General features: G+C 38.2%; 1 protein-coding gene across 1 annotated transcript in view; it reads left to right on the forward strand.

Annotated features, from left to right (window-relative positions):
- The window catches only part of PLEKHM3 (pleckstrin homology domain containing M3), a 77,857-nt gene that overhangs the window by 53,996 nt on the left and 4,167 nt on the right, over positions 1–19,694 (forward strand). The window contains exons 6-7 of the mRNA XM_070731959.1: positions 988–1,051; positions 11,400–11,557. Of these exons, the coding sequence (XP_070588060.1) occupies positions 988–1,051; positions 11,400–11,557 (222 nt within the window). The remainder of the gene's footprint in view (positions 1–987; positions 1,052–11,399; positions 11,558–19,694) is intronic.

Consider the following 19,694-nt stretch of genomic DNA (forward strand, 5'->3'; position numbering starts at 1 on the left):
TATAATTCTTCATTTAAATAATATTTAAAATATATTACATTGGCAAAAATAATGGGCATATCTTCAGATCATCATAATAATAACAACATTTAAAGAAAAATATAATTTGGTACCCTGTTTTCCTCAAAATAAGACATAATAAGCCCAATCAAGCCTTTGAGTGCATGGCAATAAGGCCAAGCACTTATTTCAAGGTTCAAAAAAATATAAGACAGAGGAAACACAGTAGTTTTTTGAGTTCATCATATTTAAATAAAAATAAAAAATACAACTGCTGTACATCTCAAGTGTATTTATTGTATTTATGTGCCGCTCATTCCAAAATGAACTCAGAGTTCACATTTCCATTGACTTGAAAAGATGGGATATAAACATTTATGATACAGATCTGTAAGATTTGATATCTATGGTATGAGATGTATATAGCTGACAATGCTGAACGTATGCAAATTCCTGAGTATGAAGTTATGTGATCAGAAAGTCAGGATTTATCACTGTGCTTAATTGAAGTCTGACACTTTTTGAAAGGTAGCATCCATATTTGTTACTCAACTTTTGTAACAAAAGGGTAACGTTTTCTATTTTAAGTGTTACAAGAATATGTTGAACAATATGTGAACTGTTGTATCTGTCCATCTACAGGGGAAGTTTCATGCACTCTTGGCTTCTATACAGAATCCTAGAGACTTGAGAATGAACAAGAACAAATTACACAAACTATTTCTAGAGTTTTGAATCTAAGATTTAAATTGAATTGAATGGTGATCTTCTAAAAAGGTTACTTGGTTTCTGAATACCTGATATGTCAGTTTGAATATAGGTATTTTTCCCCTTTTGGTAAACACACAGACTTTTTTATTATCTTGCACAGAATATATTTATCTACATTATTTTATGCATATACAATTAGAATCTATTAGCCAGGACAGTTCTTTTATCTTTTAGGAAATCTTCAAATAATATTTTGCTCTTGCATTTCTTTCTCAGAATTTTTCCCAGGGAGTATCTTCTTCAGCAGATCCACCTATATTCTCTTGCAGATCTACAGCAGGTAAGTGGTTTTAGATATCAGACCTTATATATCTGTGTGTGTGTGTGAAAGAGACTGTTCAGTTTTTTTCAACCTGTGCATTAATTATCATTCACAGTCATTAATGAAAATATTTCAAGCGTTTCCCAAATGATAACTTGAGAACAGGTTATTTATAACTTGCTTACTTATAGTTTTTAACTTAATAAGACATATTTATTAACTGATGTTTTTTAAAGAACAAACTGAATTATGAGATGAGTTGGCTTCTTTTTGCCTTTAAAAAAAATAAGGTCTGTTTTAATATCTTATAAAGTGTTTATGGGATAAATATTTGTAACAATTTCACAAATCGAGGTGGTAAGTACAGTAATCTGTGGGCAAGAAGAATATTGATTTTTCTCTCTTTAGATTGCCATAAAAGAAGTCTTTTTTTTTTAGAATGATGACTGCCAAAATTCAGTGTTGAAGTTGTGAACTGAATTGAATATGTGAAGTGCATTGCAGAAAATGAATAATGAGTAAATGTGGCTCTGTGTTATGTGGAAATGGCTTGTAATAGGCTGAACTCCAGGCTGACTTTCATAATAACTTACCTGCTAGATATGAATAAGCTTTTGGATGCTTAGAACCACCTACCTTTTTTGTAGGTGGCCAAAATCTATCTCTCATACAAAAGGCACGTACAGAATGCTCAAAGTGTACTTTAATCTAAAAAAAAATTTCATTGACACAAGATGATTGGACTAACTGCTTTCATTCAGAATGTCACTTCCTGATGATTCCAAACTTATGTTATTGTGAAAGCCTGAAATAAATATTAAAAAATCTTGTTGCTCTTACAACTTAACCATGTAGAATCACAAATTCTTTATCTAATGTACTCTAGTTCACCTCAAAATCTGCTAGTAGATGCTACTTTTGTCCAATCTTCATTTGAGTAATCTAAGTGCAGAAGAGAAAGTTGCTTAAAAGAAGAAAATCAGTTTCCCCAGCTGACAGTTTGTAAATCTCTAATACTTTTTGATCTACCTCATTTCAAAAATGGACTTGGAAATGCCATCCAAGGATTCTCAAATTGTCTGGAGGACAGGGGAAAGAGTAAAAGGAACGGGGTTTCAGACTCATATTTCATCCATTTATTTAGCCACTCTTGACAGATAATTTTGTGTGTTGATATACATTTAGATTCCCACCTCCCTCCTCTGCACTTCAAACCTTTCATCTTGTAATTCAATTACTGTTGCTCCTGCTCTGGTGAGCAATTTTTGCTTTTAATCTAGCTCAGTAGGTATTATCAGCGTACAAAGTTTTCTCCTATTCTTTTGTCCCTGTCATCTTGTTTCATTACTTATTACATTTAAAATAAAATTGTCTGCTTCATTTCTGTCAAAAAGATGTATTAGGAAGGTTTGAAAAAAATAAGATTAAGACCCTTAGAGATGCTTATGATGATGATAATGATGATTATTATATGCCATCAAGTTAGTGTGGACTCCTAACAAACACATAAATGGATTTTCTCCAGAATAATCTGCTCCCAACCTGGTTCTTTAGATCTTTCAAGGATATACCCATTGCTAGGGTAATTGAGTCCATCTGTCTTTCTGCAGGTCATTCTTTTCTTATTCCTTCCTGTAAATGTCTCAAGAGGACTAGGTCTTTGCATAATGTGCCCAAAAATGATAATTCAGCTTGACCCTGTGTGTATTTACTCCGTGTGTGTGGGTGTGTGGGTGTGTGTGGGTGTTCTTGTGCATGGCATTATCAAAAGTCTTCTCTAACACCTATGTTCAAAAACATTAATACTCTTTATGCTGTGTCTTTGGAGACCCAATTTTCAATTTTCACTTTAATAGGGTGTAACAGGGAAAACTTTTTCACAGATGACTCTTACCTGTTTTTGTGATATATATCTTGACTGCTAGTTCCTTAACTTTGATAGTTGATCCTAAAACACACATCACCAATTTCTTTATTATCAGTTCTAAGACTGGTTGTTGTTTCTGTTCTCATTAATTTTGTCAGAATCATTCGTTTAGTTGGCTTAGTCCCATTTTCACCCTGCCTCTTGACTTTCATTACTAGAGCTTCCTGATCAGGCCAAAAATCAGCTGGGCAGCATGGGCGTGCGCATTGGAGCTGATATAGGGCAAAGCCTCATGTGCCCTTGGATATGGATCTGCATGCCACCTGTGGCACGCGTGCCCTAGGTTCACCACCATGGCTTTAATGTGTGTTTATTTTTTCATATAACTACCGGCAGTTACTTGGCATCTTACTAGAGCTTTATTATTAGAAAGTATTCAAGCTTAGATGATCTTGAGAAAACAAATATTGATGCATATTTCTTACTACATTATAGATAAAGGTATGGGAGGAAGTTTGCTAACGTCTGATTTTTTTCCGCTAAAACATTTAAATCTCTGCAGTATATTAAATTTTTTGATTAAATGACGCAATATTATATTTTTACAAATGCCAAGGGACTGTTATCAGAAAATGCTAATATTTCGGGAGGCATTGTGTAGTGTATAATAGCACAGCAAATAACATAAGGAAGGTGAAGGATACCTCCTAGTAGGCCTTGTGCCATGCTATTCAGAAGCATCCCCCAACTCTCTGCAATAGTTTTAGGCAGCTTAGGGAATAGGAGAGGGTGCACCCAATTGCCTTACTCTATCTATATCATTTCTTAAAAAGGCTGAACACAATTAGATTAAGCTGTTTTTCAGGAATTTAATTTTGACAAGATATCAGGAGTGACCCAAGCCAAACCATATATTTTTATTTTGTTTAATTACAAAATTGAACTGGAAAAGTGGCTGGCATATATCCAGATAGTATAGGAAAATAAAGGAAAGTAAACTTGATTGTTCCCTATAGGATTCACGCATTGTTGCTGTTTTTGTTGTTAGGATCAGATTAAGCCCAAGATTTTAAATAATTTCAATGAATTTTTCTATGGCATTGAAATACCAAGCAAGTTTGGGAAAATATAAGCCTTGTACTTAACCTACTAGATTTTCTATGTAAAATACATTTTACAATATTCACTTTATCTTAAGAATTATATTCCATGGTAAGTTGGCAGCCTTTTCCAGCCTAATGAAGATGAGAAAAGGTTATTCATTTTTTTTTTCTTTTGGAGAATATGGAAGCCGGTGGGTTTCAAAGTTACTTTATTTTGCATTTGTGGATGTAGCGAAGCCTGTTAGTTTAGGAAATATACCTGAACAGTGTTATGACTTACAGATCTAGGTTGCTAACTATACCTACTTTTCTGGGAATAAGTCCTGTGAAACTCATGGAATATTTCCGAGTATATTAGTGTTAAAAATTATCAATTTCTTAGAAACTGAACAAGCAATTGGGTGAGCCTGATAGAATTAGTCATATACCACATCGCAACATCCTGATATTTCAAAAAACTAGGTTAATTTATATTAGTAAGAATATGTGAATAAACAGGTGTTTTGCCATAGGTAGCAGTTTTTGCAGTGTACTTAAAATACAGGAGCAACCCACTGCCGAATATCTATTTAATATTCAATATACTCTATGAACATAACAGTTTAATACAAAAGAGAAAACTGTGAAGAAGAGTATCTTAACTTTATAAATCTATGCAAGTAGTAATTAATCTATCATTATTTAGAAAGCTTCTTGGGTGCAAATAAGAGAGACTTCGACAGGCTGTATCTTCCATATACAGAAAATTGCTTAAGAGTTTCTGCACTATGCCTGCGCTATCTATGTACATGAGAAGCTAAAAAGATACTGAATAACAAAAGATCTTTCACATCTTAGTTCTAAATGTGCAAAAGTCTTTAGAAAAGCCTTTGTGGAGCTGGAATTTATATGCATGCCAGTTCATATACAAACAGATTATGGTTGTAAAATATTGAACCATCTCAGTTAAAGACCCAGCAGCTGTACTTGTGCAATCTGTTGAGCAGTTAGATGTGTTTCTTTATTTGATGGCTGGTGTATAGTTCAATCTCAGCTTGTTTGCTTAGTTTAAGTATTGTATGAATGCAGAAAATCAGTCATTTCAGCAATCAGGCTAAGCACATTATGTGAACAAAACCATAGGTTTAATATTTTATCTGTTCAGCTAAATACTCACATATGTATTGCTATGTATGTTTTAAATCTGACACTCCCAAGATGATCTGGTATTTCTAAAAGTCCTTGTTTTTAATAAATGTTATCTTCATGGAAATAATTCAGATCGTGAACAGACCATTTGAATTACACTCTTTGTGTTGACTTACAAGGAGTCTTATGTCTACATAATGATAATGATTAACACACTGACTTACAATGATAGGGTCATAAGATAATGTAGCCGTAACACTGGCTTCCCAGTGGCAATCAAACTTTGGCATGGAGGTTTTGTTACTTCTGTAACTTCAATTATTAACTCTGCCTTCAGGGCCACACAATACAGTGCAATCTTGTTAAATTTAAAGAGAGTACGGTAACTATAACTTCTTTCCACTGGACTACCTTTCCTTATCTTTGAGATGTCTACTCTGTGTATATTATCTTGGAAGTCAGTGTTGATCTGTTCAGCTAAAGATTTGTGCAACTTTATATTTTATCAACTAAGGATATCTTACTTTACATGTTTCTGTTTACATGTTGAACTTTACATGGCTGGCTTTGATTTGACTACATTTTTAAGGTTTCCGTGATATATCCATTCAGCATACAAGGTAATTTGGATTAAATTCCTGATGGGAGATTGCAGTGTAACATAGTACATGTTAGTTTCCTCTTAGTTTTATGTTTCTGCACTTTAGAGCAGTGATTTTCAACCTTTTTTGAGCCGCGGCACATTTTTTACATTTACGAAACCCTGGGGCACATTGAGCGGGGGGGGGGGGGGGGGCGCTAAAAAAGTTTGGACAAAAAAATTCTCTCTCTCTCTCTTCCTCCCCTTCACTCTATTTCTTTCTCCCTCCCTCTTTCTCTCCCTTCCTTCCTCTTTCTTTCTCTCTCTCTCCATCCCTCTTTCTTTCTCTTCCTTCCTTCCTCTTTTTTGCTCTCTTTCTCTCTCCCTCCCTACCTCCCTCTATGTCTTTCTCTCTCTCTCCTTCTCTCCCTCTCTCTCTCTTGCTTTCTTTCTCTCTCTCTCTTTCTCTCTCTCTTTTGCTTTCTTTCTCTCTTGCTTTCTTTCTCTCTGAGCTTCGCGGCACACCTGACCATGTCTCGCGGCACACTAGTGTGGCACGGCACACTGGTTGAAAAACACTGCTTTAGAGTACTGTTTCTCAATCTTGACAATATAAAAATATGTGGACTTCAACTCCCAGAATTGCCAAGTAGCATGGGAATTCTAGGAACTAGAAGTCCACATTTCTTAAAGTCCCCAAGATTGAGAAACAATACATTAGAGAGTTGTCAAACATATTTATATCCATATAAAGACAGTGGAAGTGATTCTGCATGTTGATGAATCCAAGTGGTGGAGTACAGTTTGAAAATTGATTGCTGTAGAAGTTTGTCAGTGGCACAAAGAGGCACTCAACTTCTCTAAACATGACTCTTTGCATGCACTTCTATCTGAGTCATCTTGCAGGAAACCTTTCCATATCACTAGATGATTAATGTGTTCTAGAATAGCTTCCAAACAATATACCATATTTTTCAGAGTATAAGATGCATCGGAATATAAGGCACACCTTAGTTTTTGGGGAGGAAAAAGAATCTGCTTACCAAGCATTCATCTGGCTAGTGTCCTTAGCCAGCACATTATTTTATCCCCTAGTTAGGGCTTTAAAAAAAACTTTATTCGGAGACAGTAACGATGAAAAGAGTTTGGAAGCAAGTAAGAGCCGGGAACATCATTAGCACCTGGAAAGAAGCATTTGGAGCAAGTTAGAGCAATGGAAAAAAACCTGCAGAGACAGGGCTTGGAAAATATTCTTTGCAGAGAGAAACAATAAAAGAGCCTGCAAGGTAAGAGTTGAGAAGATCTTTAGCACTTAGATAGGGCTGGGCGGGAGGGGAACCTACATTCAGAGTATAAGAAGCACCCAAATTATCAGTCTCTTTTCGGGAGGAAAAAGGTGTGTTTTATACTCCGAAAAATATACTAATGCCTGTATCAAATACCATGGAGATACGTTTTTGTATATAAACATCATATAAACTCAGATTCCCTGTATTATTTTTTAAATAATGAGACTGGCTCTGTAGGGTATTACATATCTATGCATTTTTATGCATTGCAGAGCTTGTCAATCAGAATGGTCAGCAGTTTGCTGGTTCAAATCCATAGTGCCATGTAACGGAGTGAGCTCCCGTTACTTGTCCCAGCTTCTGCCAGCCTAGCAGTTAGAAAGCATGTAAAAATGCAAGTAGAAAAATTACATTCCCCCTTTTGCGGGGAGGTAACAGTGTTTCATTTGCCTTCGGCATTTAGTCATGCCCGCCACATGACCACAGAGATATCTTCAGACAGCATTGGCTTTTTGACTTTGAAATGGAGATGAGCACCGCCTCCTAAAGTTGGGAACGGTTAGCACATATGTGCGAGGGGAACCTTTACCTTTATTTTGTAATAGTAAAAAGATTTGCACATCCCAATGATATTATAATATTTACTTTTAGAGGACACACTCCATGGATAACCCTAGAGAACAGAATGGCAACTAATTCCAGAATTCTGCTAGGAAAACCAAATGAATGTTTAAATTGGAACAGCATCAATATATTGGGAGATGAGTCTTCCAATACATCCAAAGAGCAAAAGTAGAAAATGAGTTATATCTGTATAAGTAAGACAAGAAAATTAAGGATAACAAGAAAATGAAGTATTCAATTAAGAAAATTATAGAAATCAAGGTAAAAAGTTATTTGTTACACAAATCTGGGCATGCTTAAAGATAAAGAAGGTAAGGATCTATTGCAGAAAAAAAGATGCAAGAAATGATAACATGAATATACTAAGAAATGGACATAAATATCTCTACATTGATGATATGGATTAACATTGGATCACTAAACTAGAATATTCTGGAAAGTGAAGATAAATGAGTCATAGAAAATATTCCTAAGAAAAGCTGTAGGATTTGGAAAATGCAGCAATGAACTAACTATTGTAAAAGTTGTATTTATATTTGAATACCTGTACTAAGAAGGGCATTGCTAAAAATGCTCAGACTATGGAAAAACTAGGGTAATCACATATGCTAATAAAACAGTGCTCAAGGTGTTGCAATTTTCAACAGTTCATGCCATGAGAATAACAGATATACATGCTGGATTCTGAAGAGCCAAGGACACCCGAGACCCCATTGCTAACATCCATAGATAATGAGAAACACAAGGCAGATCCAAGAAGATGTCACTTTTTGCTTTATTGATTATATGAAGGCTTTTGACTGTGTAAACCAGAACAAATTGTGAATATTTCTTTTCTAAAAATGGGTGAGTCACCTCATCTGTCTTTTGAAGAAATTGTACAATAACTAGAAAGCAATAGTTAGAAGTGAATATGGAGAAAGTAAATTGCTCAGAATTGGGCAAGAGTGTAAAACGACATTTAATGTACATGTAGAATATATCATAAGACATACAAGCCTGAGGCCCTTGGTTATCATAGCCTCTAGAATAGTGGTTCCCAACATTGAGAACCAGGGCTCTAGAACCTAGAATTTATTTGAAACTCTAATATAGCAAGAATTTAGGAAATTTGAAGGAGTGGGGAACGAGGAAGACGTATTATGTATGTTCGTCACAGTTCTTTTTTAAGGCAGGACATATACATGTATATGGTTTTTCTTTCATATAATTCTATTTTCCTTTCTATGTAAAATAATTTATATAGTAAATTTACTGCTTTGTAACCTCATGAAAATAATATTACTAACGTGAAGCTGTTATCTGCAGTAGTACTTTTTATTTCCAGACTCGAAACATCTTTTCTGATTGTTAAACCTATGTTAAATCTAATTTGTGTAACTACACTCCTTCGGCATTTTTAAAATTACCTTCCAGCTACTTTTTAAACATGGAATGTAATATCCATTGTACAACTTTATAAAAAAGATGGAATTAGGGTATGCTTTTTCTCTGTGGTTACCTTGGGGTTATAAGGCCAAGAGGCATGTTCTCCATTTATCTTTCATCCACATAAGCAACCATTACTAGTGGCAATAGTCTTGTTGCAATCTGCAATAAATTCACTGTCTCAATTGGTTGGACTTTTTCTAAGCTACTTGACAATTTAGCCTTCTCTTACAGAGATACTCTTTACTGCTATTTTTTCTCATCAAACTAACATAGACCTTGCAAAGCTTTTCATATTCCATTTATGCAAAAAAGGAACGTTTATGATAATCTGGGTATTTTAAATAATTTATAGTATTACTGTGATAACCAACAGGCTGCCGCACGAATCCCAGCGACCGATTAGGTCCCACAGAGTGGGCCTTCTCCGGGTCCCGTCAACTAAACAATGTCGGTTGGCGGGCCCCAGGGGAAGAGCCTTCTCTGTGGCGGCACCGGCCCTCTGGAACCAACTCCCCCCGGAGATTAGGACTGCCCCTACTCTTCCTGCCTTCCGAAAACTCCTTAAAACCCACCTTTGCCGTCAGGCATGGGGGAACTGAAACACCTTCCCCTGGGCATGTTTAATTTATATATGGTATGCCTGAGTGTACGTCTGTTAGTATATGGGGTCTTTTTTAAATCGTTAAATATTTTAAATCTGTTTAGATTATTTATGATTTGTTTCCACGTGTTGTGAGCCGCCCCGAGTCTTCGGAGAGGGGCGGCATACAAATCAAAGTAATAAATAAATAAAAATAAATATGGCCAGCAAGGAGTCTCTTTACCATTTCTTTCGGATTCTCCATATTTTGCTGTTGAAATATAGTGTTTATTGTCTTTTTAACCCAGTTAGAAGCAAGTGGATGTGTTATATGTACAACACTTATTGTATTTAACCCCCCATCTACATACCAACAAGATTGCCAAGCCAAACATGTTGTCAATATCTTCTCCGGTGATATTACTGTATATATTTTTATAAAATTAGTTCTGACCATTAAAAAGTTGTCTCATACTATAAAATAAAGCCTGAAGGCTTGGTGCTAGAGATATGGTATCTATTCTTGGTTTATAGTTCAGGTTTCCTCATTTCAGTCATGTTTGTTTGTCCATTCATTAATAATAGCCCACTGTTTATTCTGTTTCCTTATTTTTGTTAAATATCACTTCCCTACATCTTATTTAGACTTTTGAACCTCAGGAGTAAAATTAAATAAGGAAGAGGATTTTTTTTCCTCAAGGAAAGTTGCTTATGTTACTGACTGAGACATTCTGTTATAACAGTAGCAGAGTGCTGGCCTTGAATCTTAATTTTAGATGGTGACCTTTTTGCATTGTTTAATGTGCAACATGAGGGGATCTTCCTATAACATTACCATTTTCCTATATCCCAAACAGATGTCAAACTGCACAACTAGCAATAATTTTTCTGCTTCCTGTGGCTGTATTTTTTTCGCATTCCCATTTGGGGACAGTAATCCAAGCAGTTCCCAGGACTTCCTGTGTAGCCTACATTTTTCCATTCCACATCTGTGCAGTGGCTTCAACTATCGCTTACAAAAGTATATTTGAGTATAAGTGAGGTAACCATTCCAGTGAAATGCACATTTCCCAAATACATTCAAAATTATCTCTGGATGCCGGACACTTGAAATATCAGTCACGATAGCGTATTGCTTGTAATAAAAATTGTGCTATTCCAAATATTTGTATAGGTGTATTAAGTATAGCTTTACAAATGCTGATTGTATTTCATGGATTGTTTTTAATAAAGCATCTTAGTAAAATTCTTTCTGAAACCTGACAGCTTTCAGAAAGGGAAAGATACCAATTATTTTGAATTATGTTTGATGGGCTGATGGTATCCACTTTTATATACTAATATAAAACTATGGTATACATTACAGAAAAGTAATACTAAAAATTTTGGTAGAGACACCGAGACTTAGAATTCTGTCCAGTTCACTGGGAAAAATGCTATTTATCTTCCAGCTTTAGTAAAATAATATGTACAGTATATGAATCAACTGAAAGACAAGGTTTTTCAGTTCTTTGCTAGTATGCCTCAGTGCTTTCCAAATCTTGAAAATGTGAGTCTTAAAATGATTCACCTTTACCGGATCTTGTTTTCTGTGTTGTTCATTTACTTTTGTAGTCTCTGCCTTAAGTATTCTTATCCATTGTATCATCTGCAACAGTAGAAAAACATGGAATGAGAATGGCTCAGTGTAAACAAAATAGATACCTTGTCATTCCTTTCTGTGGTTTATCAAGATTTTATTATATTTTTCTTGTTATTTTCCAGGTTATCGAAGGAAAACTGGCCCCTTTCCTTGGGAAAGTAATAAAATTTGCTACCTCCCATGTTTACAGCTGCAGCCTTTGTAGTCAAAAAGGATTCATCTGTGAGATCTGTAATAATGGGGAAATTCTGTACCCCTTTGAGGACAGTTCTACAAGCAGGTTAGAATTTATGGTTTTTTGAGTTATATGACATATTACTAGACGTCCATAGAAAAATGCAACAGAATAACACTGAACTGTGGAAGAACCCTGCTCATGCTACTGGCTATCTACAATTTTTATAAGTGTGAATAACCTACTTGTTGGATAGGAATACAGCAGCAAATGATGATTTGGGCATTGAATTTAACACTTAAGTAATTTCAGGGCAAGAGTTGGATTGATTGAAAAAGTGATTTCTTGTAAAACCTTTAAAAGACAATGTTCTTAAGGTTTCAACTTCATCAGAAACAGAGAAGCATTGTATCTGTGAAACTATAGTCTGGTAATAGCTATGGTTCATAATTCCAGAGACAAGGAAATTAAAGCATGCCCTGGACAAGGCCCATTCTCTCTAGAGAAGGGGGTAGGATAGCTTGTACAGGTATTGTGCAGGTTGCAGTTCCCTGGATTTGTTATAAAGTTGGTACAGCTCAGGGATGGGTTCCAATTACCATTGCCACTGGTTCAGCACGTTATTTTATCCCTTGGTTCGGGTAGAAAAAGCCTTTTTCAGAGGGGGTAGAAATGAAAGCAAGCCTGCAAAGACTTAGGGCTGGAAAAACTGCTTCAGAAAGAATAGAAATAAATTTTTCAGAGGGAGTAGGAAGGAAAACAAGCCTGAAAAGACTTAAGGCTGGAAAAAACCATCTTCGGAGGGAGTAGGAAGCCACAAAAATAATTAGCACCTAGTTAGGGCTGGGGGGAGGGAAGGCTCGAAAAAGTTACATTCGAAATATAAGATGCATCCAAATTTTCAGCCTCTCTTAAGAAGGAAAAAAGGTGTGTCTTATACTCTGAAAAATACGGTAAAATACGAGTCTACTGAGAGGGGCGGCATACAAATCAAATAAACAAACAAACAAACAAATAAATAAATAAATGTTTTTATCTTCTGGGGCTAAAGAAAGGAGCTTCCCCAACCCCTCCAGGTAATCCTTGACTTAATGACCATAACTGAGCTCAAAATTTCCATTGTTGAGCAACATGTTGTTCTTGTCATACTTGTTAAGTGAATCATTGTAATATGGTTAAGTGAATCTGACTTGCCCATTGGCTTTGCTTGTCACAAAGTTGCAAAGTTGGTCACTTGACCTCAGGACACTGCAACCATCATAAATACATGCCATTTGCCAAGTGTCCAGATTTTGATCATGGGGATGCTGCAACAGTTGGTTAAAGTGAGGAAATGGTCATAAGTCACTTTTTCAGTGCTGTTGTAACTTCGAACAGTCACTAAATAAAAGGTTATAAATTGAGGAAGCCCTTAAAACCTGGTTGTTAAAGTGTTTGTGTTACATCTTTTGATTGTTCTAATTGCTTTTTATTCTGGCGTGTTTTCTAATTATGTTCTTAATTGTTTAATTCTATAATTGAATGAGCCGGGGTGGCGCAGCAGGTAGAGTGCTGTACTGCAGGCCACTGAAGCTGACTGTAGATCTATAGGTCAGTGGTTCAAATCTCATCACCAGCTCAAGGTTGACTCAGCCTTCCATCCTTCCGAGGTGGGTAAAATGAGGACCCGGATTGTGGGGGCAATATGCTGACTTTGTTTAAAAGTGCTATTGCTAACGTGTTGTAAGCCGCACTGAGTCTAAGGAGAAGGGTGGCATAAATATCAATCAATCAATCAAACAAACAAATAAATAAATAAATAAATAACCTAATGTTGTAAGATGCCCAGAGTCTTACATATAGGGTGATCCATAATAATTTTAAAGCATCATCATCAAATTTTCAGTGGCATGTTTTGGTGCAAAATTAATTCAATTATTCATATCTACACCATGAAAACCCCATAAAATTATTTTTAAAATGCTTCCCTGTACCCTGAAGTCCTTTGTTTTTTAATTCAATGTGTGGTGCTGATCACATAAAGATTGTCTGCATAACTGGAATACAGGTAGCCAAAGCCAAGGTACTGTATAGTGAGATTAATGACTACAAATCAGTGGTTAGAATGTCACAGTGGTTAGAATGCAGTACTTCAGGCTACTACTTTTCTGACTGCCGGCTGCCTGCAATTAGGCCCTTTGAATCTCACCAGGCTCGAAGTTGACTCAGCCTTCAATCCTTCCAAGTGGGTAAAATGAGGATCCAGATTGTTGGAGGCAATATGCTAAGTCTGCAAACCGCTTAGAGAGGGCTCTAAAAGCACTGTAAATCTGTATATAAATCTAAGTGCTATTGCTATTTTCTTTCCTATTCTTTTTTCAAATATCAAAATCTAAAAGTAAATTAAATGAGGTATACAACGCCCTTTTATATGATTCCCCAGATGAAATTTCATTTCTGTGCATGCTCCGTAGCAAGATACAGCCTGAAACATAGCTGAGGAGCTCATCAGCTGTGCTTCAGGTAAAGAAATAAAGGTGAGTATTAGCCCAGGGGTGGGTGGGAGGGCTCATTATGAAGCAGAGAAAGAAGAGAAGCCATCCAAAGATGTAAAATTCCATTGAAAATTAAAAATATATATACAGTAGTACCTCTAGATACGAGCTGCTCTATATACGAGCATTTCGAGATACGAGCTAGGAGGGGAGAGATATTTCTGTTCTACTTACAAGCTCAAATTCGGGATACGAGCCGAGGCCAAGTCTCGCTCCGGGCTGTGCCCCCTCCGAGCGCTCACCGCCATAGTTCCCTCTAAGCTGAGCAGTGAGCAATCGCTCACTTAAAAATCATCATCAACTCAGAGTTTTTCAAACCTGCCCAGAAGCCGAGAGGGAAAGAGTGAGAGGGAAGGAGAGAGAGAGGAAGAGAGGGAGAGAGAGAAACAGATAGAAAAAAGAGAGGAAGGAAAAGAGAAAGAAAAAGAATGGGAGTAAGGAAGAGAGAAAGAAAATCAAAATCTAGTTTGAAACTAGCTCAACTATTTAAGTGGCATTTTGATATTGATAGAGTTGCCCTATTATGAGCTCACTGTTATAGACACACAGTACAGTATTTTATTTTGAAATTCTCTGAGGCAAAACAGGGTGGGTTTTTTGTTTGTGTTTGTTTGTTTGTTTGTTCGTTCGTTCATTTATTTATTTATTTATTTATTTATTTATTTATTTATTTAATATTTCTGTGCCGCCCAGTCCCGAAGGGACTGCCGCTCAGACACTATACTTTTCCGCCCACCCACAAAAAAAATTAGAGGGAACACTGCTCACCGCCTGTCCCTGTCAGCGGCCCAGCCACCTTCACCCGCCCGGACCACCGCCAGAGGGGCTCCTCCGGAGGGGCGCACAGGGAAGGGCTTGAGCCGCCGCACCTCTTGTCTGCCCGGCCCGAGAGGCACGAAACCGGTGCTCATGCCGGGCGGCCCGCCTGGAACGCCAGCAATGCCGCCAGGCCGATTGCCGAGCGGGGGCGGGGCACGGGAGGAGGCGAAGGCGGCGCCGCACTGGCCCCCTCAGGCTGCTCCGCCCGGGATGGGGCTCCTCTGGAGCCCCCGTGCGTCCCTCCGGAGGAGCCCCATCCCAGACGGAGCGGCCTGAGGGGGCCGGTGCGGCGCCGCCTCCACCTCCTTCTGCGCCCCGCCCCCGCTCGGCAATCGACCCGGCGGCATTGCTGGCGTTCCAGGCGGGCCGCCCGGCATGAGCACCGGTTTCGTGCCTCTCGGGCCGGGCAGACAAGAGGTGCGGTGCTCCCACAGGGAAAGGAAAAGGCGGCGGCTCAAGCCCTTCCCCGTGCGCCCCTCTGGCGGTTGTCCGGGCGGGTGAAGGTGGCTGGGCCGCTGACAGGGACAGGCGGTGAGCGCTCGAAGGGGGCACAGCCCGGAGCGAGACTTGGCCTCCGCCGCGGCTGCTGCCCGTCTGCTTCTCTCTCCCTCCTTCCCCGCGGTGCTTGGCGAACGGAGAGGCGGTCGCCTCGCCTGCCGCCCCGCTCTGCTTCCCTCCCTCCCTCCCTCTGCAGATCCAGAGACAAAACAAACAGAAAGGAGGCGCGGAGCAGGGGGAGCCGCCTGGCAGACCGCCTTTGTGTTTTTGGCTGGGGGGGGAGCAGGATGACCTTCCTGACTGCATGGCATCCTGCAGTCAGGCAAAGGGGCGGGGAGGATCGGGAGGCTCAAGCCTCCTTCGGTGGTGGCGGCCGGTTTCTGATTTTTGGGCTTGCACACATTAATCGCTTTTCCATTGATTCCTATGGGAAACAATGTTTCGTCATACGAGCTTTTTGACTTACGAGCCTCCTTCCCGCACCAATTAAATTCGTAAGTCGAGGTATTACTGTATATGGTGGTGCCCACAGACCAGCACCACCCACACCAGATCTGTGATGCCATTTTCATGTCACCAGCAGTTTGCTAACAGTTCGGGCGATCTGGTCTGAATCAGGAGGAGCCTACCCCTGGTTTAGAGTAGAGATTTCCCCCCCCCCTACACTGTTTTTCACTGTCTCTTTTTGTTTTGCCCATTTTAAATCACTGCACAATTTTGTTACTGAGCAATTTGAAAAAAACTGACCTAATCAAAGCACTGCTTTATATTCCATATGCATAAGAGCAGGTATATAGATAAAACTGTTTATTATCCGTTACTTCCATTATGGCATGCTTTGAGACAGAAGTTATATTTTATTTTAGTTAGTTTAAAGTTTTTAAAAGTTTCTAATGATATTATCCAATTAATTTTGCACAAAGTATTTGAATAATTTAAATGTTTATTGTGTATTGAAATTCCTGGTGAAATATTTCAGAGTGCTGACATCTTGAAAGTCTTCAGATCAAAGATTATTTCGTCTAATAATATGCACACATACATTTATCTGTATGCTTCTGTTTTCTCACGTTTGAAATTTTGTACCATTTGGGAGTCAGCGGGCATACTAGGATCTGAAATTATGGCTTTGGATGAAAGTAAATGTAAGAGACAATTGATGCTATATTAGCTTTGTATAAGCTAATCTACATCATTGTAGTCATAAATCAAAGCAATGGAAAACACTACATCTTGTTTAAACCAGTAAAAAGACTGATGAAATAGCAATAGCATCCCTTGTAATCAGATGCCCTTATGAATGATCCTATAAGAAACCCTTCTTCTGTTCTTGAAAGACAAGCCATTTAAGTGCATTTCTACCTGTGTTTCTGTATCTTGCTGCCTTGAACTTTTTGTTTGTCAAGGCAGAGCTACTTCTGTGGAAGGAGTCTCTTGCCATAAGAAAATGCAAACCCACGATTGATTCCCAGATGGTTAGATATTTCAAATTGAGTCTGCATAGGTTCTCCCCGCAGCGTAGCATCTTAGAGAATGCTACAAAGCAGAAAGAGAATACTTTCTGTTAGAAAATACCTTCTTCTGTGGGTGCATTTTCAGATGCAATTTTTAAAGGCTTATCTCTCCCTGAAAGAGATAAATCTCAGAACAGGATAACCCTCCTGAGAGTTGGGGTTTTCATTTGCAGCAGCTTGTTTGCTCAGCATTCTTCTTCTTTTTGTGTGTGTGTCAGTCCTTGAGCAAACAGCTAAATACCTGGATAATGCATTCATCTGGCTTTGAATACACATATATTACATACCCCTTTCTTGCTAATCAGTGTGACACATTCTTTTGTTGGCCAAATGGTTCCAAAATAAACACAATCATTTCATTTAATTAGCAGGGGTTGGTGGGCTGTGCCTTGCAGGCTTCTTACATCCTGCTCAAGGAGAGACAAATCCAAATTTTCTCCCACAACTTATTGTTAGACAATGTTCACAAATTCTTTTATTTTTTTTAATTTGAATTTTACAGCGCCAGACCTTTCAGTTATTAGTCTAAAAATAGAAGTTATAGTAAACACAAGTTATAATGAATGAGTCGCGTTATGGCCATGCAATATTTAGTTTGTTTCAGGCAAACAAAAAAGAGACTTAAACAAGGACTCAAAACTGTTGAAAATAGAACCATCTATAGTATTTTAATTCATCTCTTAATGATAGGGATAGAGTGTTATCAAGTAATTGACTGTCATGTTTATGCTTAAAGTGCTAAAACTGCACAATGACCAGGTTATGTTCTCTGATTGAGATCAGCCTCACATGCTTATTTCATATAAAACTTATAGCAAGGACTCATTAAAAAGAGAGATGCTTTTCCTTGGAAGTACACCTAAAATAACCATTTAGGAATGGCAAATTACCTATTGTACTACCTGACTGTTTGGGCATATTTTCTGTTGCTAGAGTCACATGGGTTACTTTTTTCTATTAGCTTCTGGAACCCATGAGATACACAATGGAATCTTGAAATGGTCTCTTGTTCAGATTTCAGCGGTTTTCCTCGTGTGTTGCACGTGGTGAATGAATTGGACAATGGGCTGTGTCATCTCTGGTTAACAATGATAGCTGATATGACAGAAGGTATCTCCACGCTGACTCGTGATTAAAGAAAACAATCTTTAATCTGTGAAAAATTGAAATCTTTTAAGATAGATCTAAAATCAGACAAAATCTAGGGATCCAAAATTGGATTAGCAAATGAAAGGAGCTTTAAGGAAGTCTCTGGCAATTTTGAGCACAAAGCCATGTTTCTGCATGACAGGTATATAAGAGAACAAATGGAATCATGAAAGGTGTCTGGGTGTGGTCCTCATTTTCTAGTCCAAGACAGAGCAAAAATGCTTCCTGATTAGACCTTTCAGTAAGGAGTTATTTATTTATTCTCCCTTTGAGTCAGTTTTTGACTGTTGACCTGGATTTATCCCCGGAACTGTTGGCAGTTTCAGAAGTGATTTTTCTCTGCCTAGGTCTGACAGAGAATGACTAGCCCAAGATGGCTTCATGTCTAAGATGGAATTTGAACTCCTGGTCTCTGATTTCTAGCTTGCTGCCTTCACCACTACTCCAAACTTACTCTTTGTAAGAATCTCAAAGGTGCTTTTTCAAAAGACAACTGGACTTTTTTTTTTCTCTTGAGGAAGATGTTTCATTGCTCATCCAAGAGGTTTCATCATCAGGAGGAAGGAAAGGGATGGAATTAATTAACAACAGGGGAAGGACAGATAAAAATACAGTAAGGAAATATTGGAGCTTTCCTTTCAATTTAGAGAAACTTCTGATCTCCTAAGTTGTCCTGAAGGGGTGCATCCCTAATTCATTGACTTTGTAAAGAAGGTATGAATGAGATAGGTGATATTCAATACAAGGCCCCCTGCTGCAGCTGCAAGTATAGGCATCCACATGGCTGCCTAAGGCAAAACTGAATATATAAATAAGTTTGCAATTGCTTGTCTAAGGTCTCATTTTACAGTCTCTTCAAAAGGATTTCAGAAGAGGAAAAGAATGGTTTATTAAGAATGAGGTATTTTTATAAATAATTAAGAGGAGTATCCACCATCCTTTGCCCTCAGATGATAGAGTAATGGCTGATGCAACTTCAGATAGGCAGATTTTAAAAAAATATATTTGTCTTGATTGAAATTCTGAGGGTTCTCTGCAGCAGGAAGAGTCTAGACCAGTGATGGCAAACCTTTTTTGGTTTACGTAGCAAAAGGGTGTGTGTGGGTGTGATAGCATGCACGCCCCCACGCACGCCCCCATACATGAACACAATCCCTCCCATCCAATTCAGAAAAACGCACTTCTGGTTTGGTGTTATGTTGTTTTCTGCACTTCCGTGGGTTCAGGGAAACTTCCTGAAGCCCTGTAGTACAAAAAAAACCAGCACAATGTGCAAACAGGATGTGCATTTTCTGAACTTCCTGTTTGCCAGTTGTGCTGTTCTTTGCACTCCAGGGATTCAGGGAAGCTTCCCTGAAACATCCAGAAGGTGAAGCAGCCTTTCCCAAGGCAGAAAATCAGCCGACGTGCTGGAGCTGACAGGGCAACGTCTCACCTGCCCTCTGATATGGCTCCGCGTGCCACCTGTGGCACATGTGCCAAAGCTTCACCATCACGGATGTAGACCTTAGTGATTCTCTGTAGAAGACTTGTCATAACCTGTTTCATTGATTTCTACAATAAAAAATTAATAAACAACCCAGAAGCTACATTTACCTCTCCATATCCATGATCAGTGTTAAGAGAAAATAAACATTGCTTCTCATATTAAGAGAGTCCCAGATAGACAAACACACACGCGCACACTCACAGCCACACACCAAAAGCCTACCTTCCTTACTGATGGCC

Source organism: Erythrolamprus reginae, chromosome 1 (assembly GCF_031021105.1).
Source record: "Erythrolamprus reginae isolate rEryReg1 chromosome 1, rEryReg1.hap1, whole genome shotgun sequence".
Classification (NCBI taxonomy): domain Eukaryota; kingdom Metazoa; phylum Chordata; class Lepidosauria; order Squamata; family Dipsadidae; genus Erythrolamprus; species Erythrolamprus reginae.